Source organism: Staurois parvus, unplaced genomic scaffold, assembly GCF_062004578.1.
Source record: "Staurois parvus isolate SC_StPar_1 unplaced genomic scaffold, SC_StPar_1.0 ptg000086l, whole genome shotgun sequence".
Classification (NCBI taxonomy): domain Eukaryota; kingdom Metazoa; phylum Chordata; class Amphibia; order Anura; family Ranidae; genus Staurois; species Staurois parvus.
Window position 1 is genome coordinate 1,251,263 of NW_028317882.1, and position 13,015 is coordinate 1,264,277.

Consider the following 13,015-nt stretch of genomic DNA (forward strand, 5'->3'; position numbering starts at 1 on the left):
GCAAGGAGCAGGGCTCATCTGTCAGGTGGAAGCATTTGGGCAGCAGCGCTGCCGCCCTATTGCTTCCACACAGCCCACAGTGCCAGCCGCCGCCCCCCTGCCTGCTGTATGTCTCGGGCTCCACTTGCCCAGCCGTGGGCCTGGGTCTGGTTCAGTGGCTGCTAGCAGAATGTCGAGATGGTGGTAGAGAGGATAGTGGACATCACTTCCCGGTCCCCGTTGACAGATTCTCTGCCATCGAGGCCGGGAAAGAATGTAATGCAGTGTGATGTGCACTGCATTATATTCAGTGGAGCACAGGGGAGACATGCAGGGTCTTTTAGACCAGGGGTCTCAAAACTGCAGCCCGAGGGCCGGATGTAGCCCTTTGCTACCCTTTATCTGGCCCTTGGGGCACTATTCCTCCCACTGAGACCAACAATGGGGCAGTACTTCTTCCCATGAAATCAATAATGGGGTACTATTCTTCCCACTAGTACCAATAGTGGGGCACTACTCCTCCTACTGACCAACAACCCTGAGGCCATGTTTACTCTCACTGATGCTGGGGCCAGGATATTTTCTATCCTCACTGGCCCTAATCCGGCCCTCCTAAATTCTGAAGGACAGTATACTGGCCCTTTGTTTGAAAAGTTTGGAGACCTCTGTTTTAGACCTTGGATGTCTAAAAAAGAACCTGACATCAAAAATCATCACATAGGGAACTTTTTGTCCCCTATGTGATGATTAAAAAAAAGAACAGTTAAGTAAAATCTTCTTTTTTTTTAATGTAATGCAGGCCATAGACGGGGAGAAAAACGGCAGATTTTTCTTTTAAAAAACGAAAAATCGGTCGTTCAAGAGGCCGACGTTACCATCAATGGTAAAAAAAATCGGCCGATTTTCATCCTGTCTACAGCCGGCAAATTTGTCCCTGCAGAGAGCTCCGCTATTTCTTTGACAGTTCTTTGACATTTACAGAGGTTGCAACAATGTATCTATTTGTATCCATTTAGGATACAGATGTTTTTATTTGGAAACAAATAGATACAATGTTGCAACCTCTCTAACTGTCAAGGAACTGTCAGAAATAGCGGAGCTCTCTGCAGGGACACTTTTTGCAGGACTGGAATTCCTCTAATTTTTCATCCTTCTTCTTCTTCTTCTCCTGCTTCATCATCATCCTCTTCTTCTTCATCATCATCATCCTCTTCTTCTTTTTCTTCATCATCATCATCATCATCATCATCATCCTCTTCTTCTTCATCATTATCCTCTTCTTCTTCTACTTCTTCATCATCATCCTCTTCTTCTTCTTCTACTTCATCATCATCATCATCATCCTCTTCTTCTTCTTCTTCTTCTTCTTCTACTTCTTCTTCCTCTTCTTCATCATCATCATCCTCTTCTTCTTCTACTTCTTCTTCCTCTTCATCATCATCCTCTTCTTCTTCTTCCTCTTCATCATCTTCATCCTCTTCTTCTTCTACTACTTCTTCTTCCTCTTCATCATCATCATCCTCTTTTTCTTCTTCCTCTTCATCATCATCCTCTTCTTCTACTTCTTCTTCCTCTTCATCATCCTCTTCTTCTTCTTCTTTCTCTTCATCATCATCATCATCATCATCATCCTCTTCTTCTTCTTCCTCTTCATCATCTTCATCCTCTTCTTCCTCTTCATCATCCTCTTCTTCTTCTTCTACTTCTTCTTCCTCTTCATCATCATCCTCTTCTTCTTCCTCTTCTTCATCATCATCCTCTTCTTCTACTACTTCTTCTTCCTCTTCATCATCATCATCATCCTCTTCTTCTTCTTCTACTTCTTCTTCTTCCTCCTCCTCATCATCATCCTCTTCTTCTACTACTTCTTCTTCTTCTACTTCTTCTTCCTCTTCATCATCATCCTCCTCTTCTTCTTCTTCTACTTCTTCTTCCTATTCATCATCATCATCATCATCATCCTCTTCTTCTTCTTCTTCTACTTCTTCTTCCTATTCATCATCATCCTCTTCTTCTACTTCTTCTTCCTCTTCATCATCATCCTCTTCTTCTTCTTCTTCTACTTCCTCCTCTTCTTCCTCTTCATCCTCTTCTTCTTCTTCTACTTCTTCCTCTTCATCATCATCATCCTCTTCTTCTTCTTCTTCTTCTTCATCATCCTCTTCTTCTTCCTCTTCATCATCATCATCCTCTTCTTCTTCCTCTTCATCATCATCATCCTCTTCTTCTACTTCTTCTTCTTCTACTTCTTCCTCTTCATCATCATCATCCTCTTCTTCTTCTTCTACGTCTTCTTCCTCTTCATCATCATCATCCTCTTCTTCTTCTACTTCTTCCTCTTCATCATCTTCTTCTTCTTCTACTTCTTCTTCCTCTTCATCATCATCATCATCCTCTTCGTCGTCTTCTTCTTCTTCTTCTTCTTCTTCTTCCTCTTCATCATCATCATCCTCTTCTTCTTCTTCTTCTTCTTCTACTTCTTCTTCCTCTTCTTCATCATCATCCTCTTCTTCTTCTACTTCTTCTTCCTCTTCATCATCATCCTCTTCTTCTTCTTCTACTTCTTCTTCCTCTTCATCATCATCATCCTCTTCTTCTACTTCTTCTTCTACTACTTCTTCTTCCTCTTCATCATCATCATCATCTTCTTCTTCCTTTTCATCATCCTCATCCTCTTCTTCTTTTTCTTCTTTTTGTCTTCCTCTTGCAGGTCACTGCTCATGCGCAGATTTTTTATCGGTAAAAAATCGGCCGATTTGCCCATTATTGCCGCGAAAATTGGCCGATCGGTAAAATTGGCCGATTTTTTTCCAACTTTACCGGAAAAAAAAAACGGCCAAAATACCGAAAAACGGCCGAACAAATAGCCCACTAACGATCCGAAAATCGGCCGATTTTATTTTCGGCCGAAAAATCGGCCGATTTTCGACCCATCTATGGCCTGCATAAGTTACAGCTTAAGGGTTGTATGCACCTGGGCACACACCCTGCTGATTGTCCACAAAACCCATACACTGGGTTGGAGATTTACTCCCTTCCAAGGCACTTTGAAATCTCTAAAGTATGGAGCCCAACCTGGAAACACCAAAATCCAAAGAAAGCTGCAAAAGCAGTTTTCTGTAGTCAAAATCAATGCTCCAGTGTCCTGCACTCAGCAAATGTGCACCTGATAAACTGTATACATGTACAATGTATTGGGATTTGAGCACAGGTATATCTTGTTTCTATTGCATTACAGGTCAGTGGCCAGACCTAAACCTAGTAGCTCTCCCCCTCTTTGTGTCTGTTTGCTTCATGTTGGCATTGTGTCCACAGTATCATTTGGAGTGTAGAGTAGGACTGGCCATAAGGGATTACTTTGATGTAGTTGGCCAGCTTAAACATGTATTGCAATATGTGTGAACTAAAAATCCATGTTTTTTTTATTGCAGTTTGCTAGAAAGGGTGTATAGCAGTATGCAGAGGGTTCATCTAGAATTTCTAGTGCTGAGCTAAGGTTGAGGCGGAACCCAACTCAGCCAGAAACTGCAGGAAACTGTTAAAGTGGTGTTCCACCCAAAAGTGGAAGCTCCGCTTATCTCAGCAGCAAATACTGTAAACAAGCCCTTTGATCTGCCATCAACTATATAGTTTAAGATCCTGCCAGATTTAGTACCCAGTTCAGCTCTTTGGACATACTACGTACGTCCAGATAGTGAACCTTTAGGGGTCATTCGCACCATGGTGCAGAGACGTCTGTTTTCTGCACGCGTTCTGCAAGCACACAACAAAATCAATTGTTCTCCATGTGCCCTGTTTACACCACAACACTAGTATTGTGTGCAGATATTTTTTTTCTGTGCAGGAATCTGCAGCATGTATAAAACGCAATTGAAGCGTGCATGAAAACTGATGTAAGCTGACGTATCTGCAAAGCGAAATCTGCTCGTCTGTTTCCATCAGTTTTGTGCACGTATGGTGTGAACGAGTCTTTAATCACAGGCTGATGGCTGCAGCCATCAGCTTGTGTGGTTTTTGTTTAGCCTGTTACTGGTCAATTAGATGGTGTGAAGGGCAGGGGAGACATTGGGGTCTATTAGACTGCCCTAATGTCTCCATAAAGAGTACCTTTCACCTGCCCAATGCTATCATATAGAGGTTTACTACCCCTTGTGATAGCAATCAAGTAAAAATAAATAAAAACTACAAGAAAAGAGTTTTAAAATTAAAATTATACCAGAATATATTAAAACAAAAACATTGCTATAACCCCTGTTGGCCCACACACCAGCGCAAATGCAAGTCCAGGGTGTGCACGCATATGTAAACTGCAGTCACCACACATGTGACATATTGCTGCGAATGTCAGTGTCAGAACATTGATTCTAGCACAAGAGCTCCTAGTTAACTCTACACTGATGCCCTGTAAATGCTTTTAAAGCCTCACCTATAGTGATTTTTGGGCACCGTAGTTTTTGGTGATATCACAGGCCCGTGCAATTTTAAGACATTGAATGTTTGGTATTTATTTACTCAATTCAACTTCATCTTTTATATTTGAATGAAAACTGGGTATTCTATATTTTTTCCTGAACCTTTGTGTTTAATAAACAGTTGTGCAGATATCATGTGACATAAAAATTTGCAACTATCACCTTTTTATTTTACAGGGCCTCTACTTTCAGAAAATATATAATGTTTTGGGGGTTTCGGTAATTTTATTGCCAAAAAATTGGATTTTTACATGTATGTGAAAAATAAAAAAAAGTATTCTGGAGCCGAACTGGTTCTAGATTGAATGGATTGTTTAATATTGTTGCTAGGTAGCAGCTACAGGTCTAGATCAGCTTATTTCACCATCGGCATGTATTTGATGTATTTTGTAAAGCAACAAAATCTTAAAAAACGTTTTGTTTTATTTTTTTTCTTGCAGATAGAGTTTTGCTAAAGGATATTCAGGCTATCACACTGCATGCAGAGAGATACACTAATGCACGACGTTCATCCCCTATTCCACAATTGAAGTGTGTTGGGGGCAGTGCTGGCTGTAGTGCTATGACCCCACAGGTAGTGCAGTGCCACAACAGAGGATGGGATGGCTTGGACGTTCAGGTAAGGTGTGTTCTATTTAACCTAAAGATCAGCCATACTTTGTGCTTCGTTACTTTGGTGCACCGTACTGCTTTATAGTATAGTGGAACTATGACACTTGCTCCTATATGATGTCCCACTGTACCATATAACAGCTAATACTATGGCTGCAACATCCCTCAGTACCACCAAGAGATCTTTCAGTGCCTAACGTGTTTTTCTAATGCTTTTCTTATTCCAGCAAATAAGTCTAGTCCCAGAATGGAAATCTGTTGCACAAAATATCTTTCTAATGGACTTACAGGGACAGCCCATAGTGCGTTAAAGTGGTTCTAAAACCTAAACATTTTTTACTTGCATTCCCTGCATTAAGGTAAAAAAATGTTTAGGTAACCGTATATCCCTCTCCCCTTTATACTTACCTGGGTCCTCACTTGATTCGGTGCTATGCCTGTCTGTAACGACTCTACATGCTCCCACAGGCTCTGCTAAAGCAGTGGGAGCCATTGGCTCCTGCTACTGCCGTTCAATCCTGTGACGAGGGAGCAGAGAGTGAGGTTGAGCCACGCTGTCTGTGGGGTACCGTGGCTTCCTATGGGGTACCATCAAAAAGAGGAAGAGCCAGGAGCACCAGCGGGGGAACCAAGAAGAGGAGGTTCAGGTCTGCTCTGTGCAAAACCGTTATACAGAGCAGGTAAGGGGGAACAGGACAGCAGCTGTGCTATTCATTGCACTTAATACTGTATAGTAATAATGGTGACATCTGCTGCATTAAAGTGTATGTAAAGCCAAACATTTTTTTTTTCTTGTAGTTTTGAATAGCGGGAGAAAGAATTAGAGCCCTTGTTAGATTTTTACTGCTGTCCAGGAAAGATTTTCCCTTTAAGTGGCTGTAAGCCCTTGCCTATGACCAGAGAAGTGACTGGCCTCAGGTGATACACAGAGATGAAACAAATCCTCCTACGTAATTTGTACCTGCTTATGTGCAGCCATTTGTCCTGCATATCCTTGTAAAATTCAGAGATGAAAAGGATTTTTCCAAGACTCACAAAGCAGGTGAGCCGCAGTTACACACTGTAGAAGAGCTCTGAGAGATGATTGGAGGGAAGAGAAACTCCCGTCTTCACACAAAACACAGGAAAAGAGCTGAGGCTGTCAATCAACTGAAGCTCCCTCCCCTGACACCTTTTTAGCTCTTGATGCCAGAAGAACTTTGCAGAAGTGACTCATGCTGATAGCAGAGGAACTAGACAGCAGAGAGAACTGACACTCAGGACTTTGGAGAGAGGCAAGTAAACACTATAAAAATACAGGCTTTGTTCAGATTTTATGTCTGAGATTTCCAACCACTTTGTCATGTCCCAATCCCAAGGAATCCTCAAGCAGAAAGCAAGGGTAAATCACAATCTCAACATGAAGGCGTCCTCATCTCTAGCTGACTAACTCCTCCCTAGTTGAACTCCGAACCTGTGCTCTTTTTTTTTTTTGTAGTCCAGTAATTTGCAGCCCGGGTCATTCCTACCCTGCAGCTCATGTAAGCAAAAGAGTGGACTTTGAAGAAGAAATGATCCAACCTGCAGCTCATTGGTGTAAAAAAAAAAGAGCAAGATTTCGGAATATGGCTAAAGATGAGTTCAGAGGATGCCCAAGCTCATCCCAATTCCTTGCTACTTTCTGTGTATTTATTTAATTTTTATAGGTACTTATATAGCACCGTCAATTTTACACAGCACTTTACATATATATTGTACATTCACATCAGCCCCAAACCTCAAGGGCCATGCAATCTAAAGTCCCTAACTTACATTCATACATACATACACATAGTAGGGCCAGTTTGGACAGGATCCAATTAACCTACCAGCATGTGTATCTGTGTATATCTGGTTCATGTCCAGATTCTTTCAGTAATCTGAAGATAACTTTTAGGGACCACATATACTTCCACATTGCGGTAATACTGCAGTGCAAACCAACACACATTACAGGTGTATTGATGTCACTCATTTTGAATAGCAAACCCACAGATATGTGTTGTAGTGCACCACAACATGATATTGCATTGCCAAATATGGTGCAGTCCAATTTTTGACACTTCAGGGTGTGTTGGCAGCCTTATCATTTCTGGATCTGCCCTATTGCAACACACATTACCATGCAACATAACACATGTTAATGCATTATACAAATGTAATTTGATCAAAGAGCACATTCGTAGCTTTGCATTTGCTAACTGAGACTTCTTAAACTTCTAGTGGGAGTGTAAGGTGGACATGGACAACTCTTATCGATTTGGAAAAGTTGAAGTGAGCTGTGAGGGCTTTGATTATCCTGATGATCCACATGTCCTGCGCGGCTCATGTGGTTTGGAATACACACTGGAACTTACAGAAGAAGGACGAAAGAAATCTCAGCATGGCAACAGTTTTGGTGGCTTTGGCTCAGGGTACTCAAAAAGCTGGAATGGACAGTCACCCTACGATGGGAGCGCAGTAGTTGTATTTTTGGTACTACTGGGTCTGGCCTATGGAATATACAAGTTATTCTTGAGTGGACCTTCAATGCAGGAACAGCAATATCCACCTAATTATGATGGACATGATAACCAGCACTACAGCCATGCTAGTGCACCTCCTCCACCGCCTGGTTTTAAGTCAGACTATACAGGTAAGTGCAAAATATTTCATTTATACATTACTCTTAAGGTAGATTTACAGTACTCGTTTGGTTCAGTATGGTTTTATCAAGAATTAAAGTGGTAAATTTTAAAAAGATGCCCTTGCAGGTTTATACCCTAATGTGCTAGTATGCACTGCATAGTAACACATTATGACAGACTTGCCTGTCAAATGGAGCGCTCATGCACTGCACTGCCACTGCTTTAGCTTTTTCCGGTTGCTTCCATCTTCGCCCGGTTATCCTTCTGAGTTTCGTCTCTTCAGCCACTTAAGTGGCTGGGCTGTGATGATGTCACTTTCATTGATTATTCAGATCAACACCATTTTTGCATTGTATACTCTATTTCATACCATTATTATGTGATGCAATTAAAATGTAAAGCACAGAGGAATATTTCATAAGATATCACTCCACATTATGTGGTTTTTATTTTGTATAACTGAAAAATCAGAATACACAATATACATAGGACTTTACAAAACCTAAAAAGGAAAACGATAAAAAAAGGAAGAACTGTGGGTCAGGGAGAACAAAATCTCTTATGTATATATTCTTAAAGCAGTATTAAACCTCCAAAAATGTCATATATTGCAGCTTACCAGTCTTTAGATGTCGCTGCTGTATTGGTTTTCTTTTTTTTTTTTTTTTGTGGCTTTTTTCCCTCTGTTTTCACCTGGTGATCTGGGCAGTATAATACCTCCTATATTAGAGTGCCCTCACTGTGGATGAACGAGCACAGGGGGTTGCTCTGGACAGTCAGTCTGGAGGGAGGGGAGTGTTTTTCCTTTTGGGATAAAGGTTTTACATTGTGTGTGTGTGTATATATACAGTTGTGACCAAAATTATTCAACCCCCACTGAAATTGAGTGTTTTGGCCAGTTTGACATTGCTTTTGATCATTCAGTCATCTTGCTTACATTTACATTAAAGAGGCACTTGTAGGTCAGACAAATATAACATAACAGTTATAATGAAATAACCACAAATGTCTTTTCTGTGCTCACAGCATTATCAGTTTTATTCAACCCCCAAGTGACATTCAATCTTAGTACTTAGTACAGCATCCTTTTACAGTTATAACAGCTTTTAAACGTGAAGCATAGCTTGACACAAGTGTCTTGCAGCGATCTACGGGTATCTTCGCCCATTCTTCATGGGCAAAGGCCTCCAGTTCAGTCACATTCTTAGGCTTGCGCACTGCAACTGCTTTCTTTAAGTCCCACCAGAGGTTCTCAATCGGATTTAAGTCTGGTGACTGCGATGGCCACTCCAAAATGTTCCAGCCTTTCCTCTGCAACCATGCTCTAGTGGACTTGGAGGTATGCTTGGGATCATTGTCCTGTTGAAAGGTCCAACGTCTCCCAAGCCTCAGGTGTGTGACGGACTGCATCACGTTTCCATCCAATATCTCCTGGTACTGAAGAGAATTCATGGTACCTTGCACACGCTGAAGCTTCCCTGTACCTGCAGAAGCAAAACAGCCCCAAAGCATGATTGACCCTCCACCATGCTTCACAGTAGGCAAGGTGTTCTTTTCATCATAGGCCTTGTTCTTCCTCCTCCAAACATAGCGTTGATCCATGGGCCCAAACAGTTCTAATTTTGTTTCATCAGTCCACAGAACACTATCCCACAACTTTTGTGGTTTGTCCACATGGCTTTTGGCATACTGCAGTCGACTCTTCTTATTCTTTGGAGACAGCAAGGGGGTACGCCTGGGAGTTCTGGCACGGAGGCCTTCATTACGCAGTGTGCGTCTTATTGTCTGGGCTGAAACTTCTGTACCCACATCTGACAAATCTTTTCTCAGTTCCTCAGCAGTCACACGGGGACTTCTCTCCACTCTACGCTTCAGGTAGCGCACAGCAGTCGAAGTCAGCATCTTCTTTCTGCCACGACCAGGTAGCGTTTCAACAGTGCCCTTTGCCTTGAATTTGCGAATGATGCTTCCTAAGGTGTCTCTTGGTATGTTTAACATCTTTGCAATCTTCTTATAGCCATTGCCCTTCCTGTGAAGAGAAATCACCTCTTCTCTTGTCTTCCTGGACCATTCTCTTGCCTTCACCATGTTTGTAACCACACCAGTAAATGTCTAGAAGGAGCTGAGTATCACAGTCATTTTAAAGCTGCCTAATTGGTGCTTATTATGCTTGATTGCTGCTCGGTGACATCCACAGGTGTTTTCAATACCTGATGGAAAGCACCTGTATGAACCTCTGTTCTTCAGAGTGGTAGTCTTTAAGGGGTTGAATAATTGTGGCAATGAAGAAACCACATAAGAACCATTTACTACTGTATTACATAAACAATTGATGTCATTTTAGTTGCATTTGGGTAGTTACAACGTCCTTGTAGGATTTGATTCTGAATACAATTCCAAATGTACACTATAGTCCCTAAACCCCTTTACAGCATTGGGGGTTGAATAATTTTGGTCACAACTGTAGATATATATATATATATATATAGATATATATATATATCTATATATACCCCCAGTGAAATAGGTGAGATGAAACAAATCCTTCTACATAAACTGGACCTGTTTATCTGCAGCCATCTCTTTTCTACATCCCTTTTCATGTCCAAAATTTCCACAGCCTTTCTGAACTTGCAGAGGCTAGAGGTGGGGATCTGATGTCATGCACTGCACAGCATAGAGCTGGGAGTTGAGTGCAGTCTGAGACCCAAGTGGAGGAAAAGGACAAACGCCCTGTACACAATATCATAGGTAAACATGCACAGCTGAGGCTGTCAATCACAGACTGTGTGCTAGAGCCCACATCCCCCTCTTTCATTTGGAGCTGGCACAGCCTGTCAGAAATGACTCGTGCAGATAGCAGAGGAACGTGAATGTGGACAGAAATCACACTCAGTACTTTGAATTGAGCCAAGTACACACTGTAGAAGGAGGTGCTTTGTTCATTTGTCAAGTCAGAGGAAAACCGTGTTCCGTGCAGGTTTCCCATACCACATTCAAAACGCACAGGTTGTGTGATCTGCTGCAGGTGTTAGTGTATTCCTAACGATACCCCAAACGCAGATTGCAAATGCAGTGCGTTTGCTTGCAATTTGGTTCAGCTTGTTTTTGATAAGTGCATGCACTACTTTTTGTGTGATTTCAGTCTATTCAAATCGCACCGCACCGAGACACACTGACAAAACAGATCAAGCAGGAAATGGGAAGATGCTACAGTTTAACCTTGAAAGACTACAAATGATTAAAAAAAAAAATCAAGCAATCTCTGGAGTGTTAAGTTGGTATTGCTATACTGAACTGAGCTTTAGAATATTGTAATTGTCCATTGACTAGTGTCCTTTTAAAAGTTGATGGTTGCCACAATAGCTTTACCTTAATATTTTTTGTTTTTTTCAATAAAAGAAAGATTGTTTTGAGAATATTTATGTAGTTGAATGTAATTTCTAATAAATCTTTCTTTTTTTTTTTTCTCTTTCCAGGAGGGAGTACAGGATTTTATGATTTTGGCAATACTGCTTCCTATGGGAGACAGGCAAATCAAGGACCTGGTTTTTGGACTGGTATGGGAACTGGTGGTATACTGGGATATCTGTTTGGCAGTCGGAGGTAAGTGGTTTATTAGAAGATAGTTGTCATATACAGTATAATTAACTAGAGAAGTCATTCTCAACCAGAGTTCCTTAGAGGTTGCTGGGGCTGTGACTGATTGACCTATCTAATGATGCCTGTTAATTCAAGAACCACTACCCCAAGGCAAGGCCAGCAGCATGACACCATGCAAGGGTGGCATTTTGGCCACCACTGTACAGGTTGCATTCTTCCTACTGATCGCCAATGTAGGGGGGATTCTTCCTGTTGACCCCCATGAATTGCATTTTATGCATTCGGGTAAAAAAACGTTCTGGGTGCAGCTCCCCCCTCAACCCCCCTTATACTGACCTCAGCCCCATTTTGATCCAGTGATGTACATGCGAGCTGTGGCTCTCCCAAGTCTCTCTATCTCCTCGTTGGCTCACACCGCAGTGGGAGCCATTGGCTCCTCCTGCTGTCAATCACAGCCAGTGAGCCAATGAGGACAGAGTGGGGAGGTGGGAACGAGACACGCTCTGTGTGTGAATGGACAATGTCCATTCACAGGAGCGTAGCTTGGGAGCGAGCCTGCTTGAGTGCTCCCATAGCAAGGGGATTGCTATTAGGAGCACTCGGCAGGGGGGAGGAGCCAGGATCGCCAGTAGGGGACCGAAAAATAAGCGTATCGGGGCTGCTCCGAGCAAAACCATTGCACAGAGCAGGTAAGTATAACGTGTGTGTTTGTTTGTTTTTTTTCTATTATAAATTACAACCGTTTTTATTCTGGATCTACATAGTAGGCCTTACCTGTGTTTGCTTAATAACAACTACACACTGTAGGTACAACAAGCACATTTTAGCCCAAAACTTGTTTCCTTTATCATGATAATAAAAGGATTTAGAAATCAAATAAGGACTTTTTAAATTTTTTTTGTACATGCTTAGTGTAACATAATACTCTGATGATGATAATAATAATAATAATCTGATCATAATACTGATTGATTTACTAAGGCTCTTTTCAAGAGACGGTTTCGATCTGGTCCACCTGTCAGTTTTTCAGGCGGACCTTATCCAGACGGTGCATTCACCCCAACGTACAGGCAGGTGTAAATGCACTTGTGTCCATTTACACCCACCAACCTCCACATATGATCCAGTCCTCTTAAGAACTGAAGGGGATCCATCCTCTTCTGTTTTAGGCAGATCGGATCAGAGGGCAGTCAGGTGTAAACAGACAGTGGAGTCCATATACACCCGACTACCTGTAGAGCAAAGCATGCTCTGTATGTGTCTACGCTGCATAAACTGAGCAGACATGAACCTGTCATCTGCCTGCTCTGTTCTGATCAGCAGGGGATCTGTGTGCTGCTCCCCTGATGATCAGAACATAGTCCACCCAGTGTGAAAAGGACTTAAAGGTGGTACTTGTTATATAGAATAAAGCTTCACTTCAATCTTGCAGTCACGTGAAAAGCAAATTTTTCTTTTTATTTCTTTTGCGCATTATTGGATATTCAAAGTGAACACAGCTGCACTTTACTGAGTAAAGATGCTCATCTCCTTTAGTAAATTAACCTGAGTACTACACTAATCATTGAATCAGGAAAGTGTCAGCAAATCCCAAACAGATCTGCAGTATGGCTACACCATGCCAAGAAGGGTGAGCATTGTAAGACAAACCTGAAGTTGTATAGAGCATACTTGGTATTTACTTGGCCTGCAAGTAGGTAATTA

The 13,015-nt window shown here is 41.8% G+C and overlaps 1 protein-coding gene across 2 annotated transcripts in view; it reads left to right on the forward strand.

Annotated features, from left to right (window-relative positions):
* Nucleotides 1-13,015, forward strand: part of SARAF (store-operated calcium entry associated regulatory factor) — a 40,391-nt gene that overhangs the window by 1,641 nt on the left and 25,735 nt on the right. For both annotated transcript variants that reach the window (XR_016311693.1, XM_089669974.1), the window contains exons 2-4: nucleotides 4,892-5,070; nucleotides 7,305-7,716; nucleotides 11,188-11,314. Coding sequence is in view for 1 of the 2 variants with exons in the window: in XM_089669974.1 (XP_089526100.1) it covers nucleotides 4,892-5,070; nucleotides 7,305-7,716; nucleotides 11,188-11,314 (718 nt within the window). In the remaining variant the exon portion in view is untranslated. The remainder of the gene's footprint in view (nucleotides 1-4,891; nucleotides 5,071-7,304; nucleotides 7,717-11,187; nucleotides 11,315-13,015) is intronic.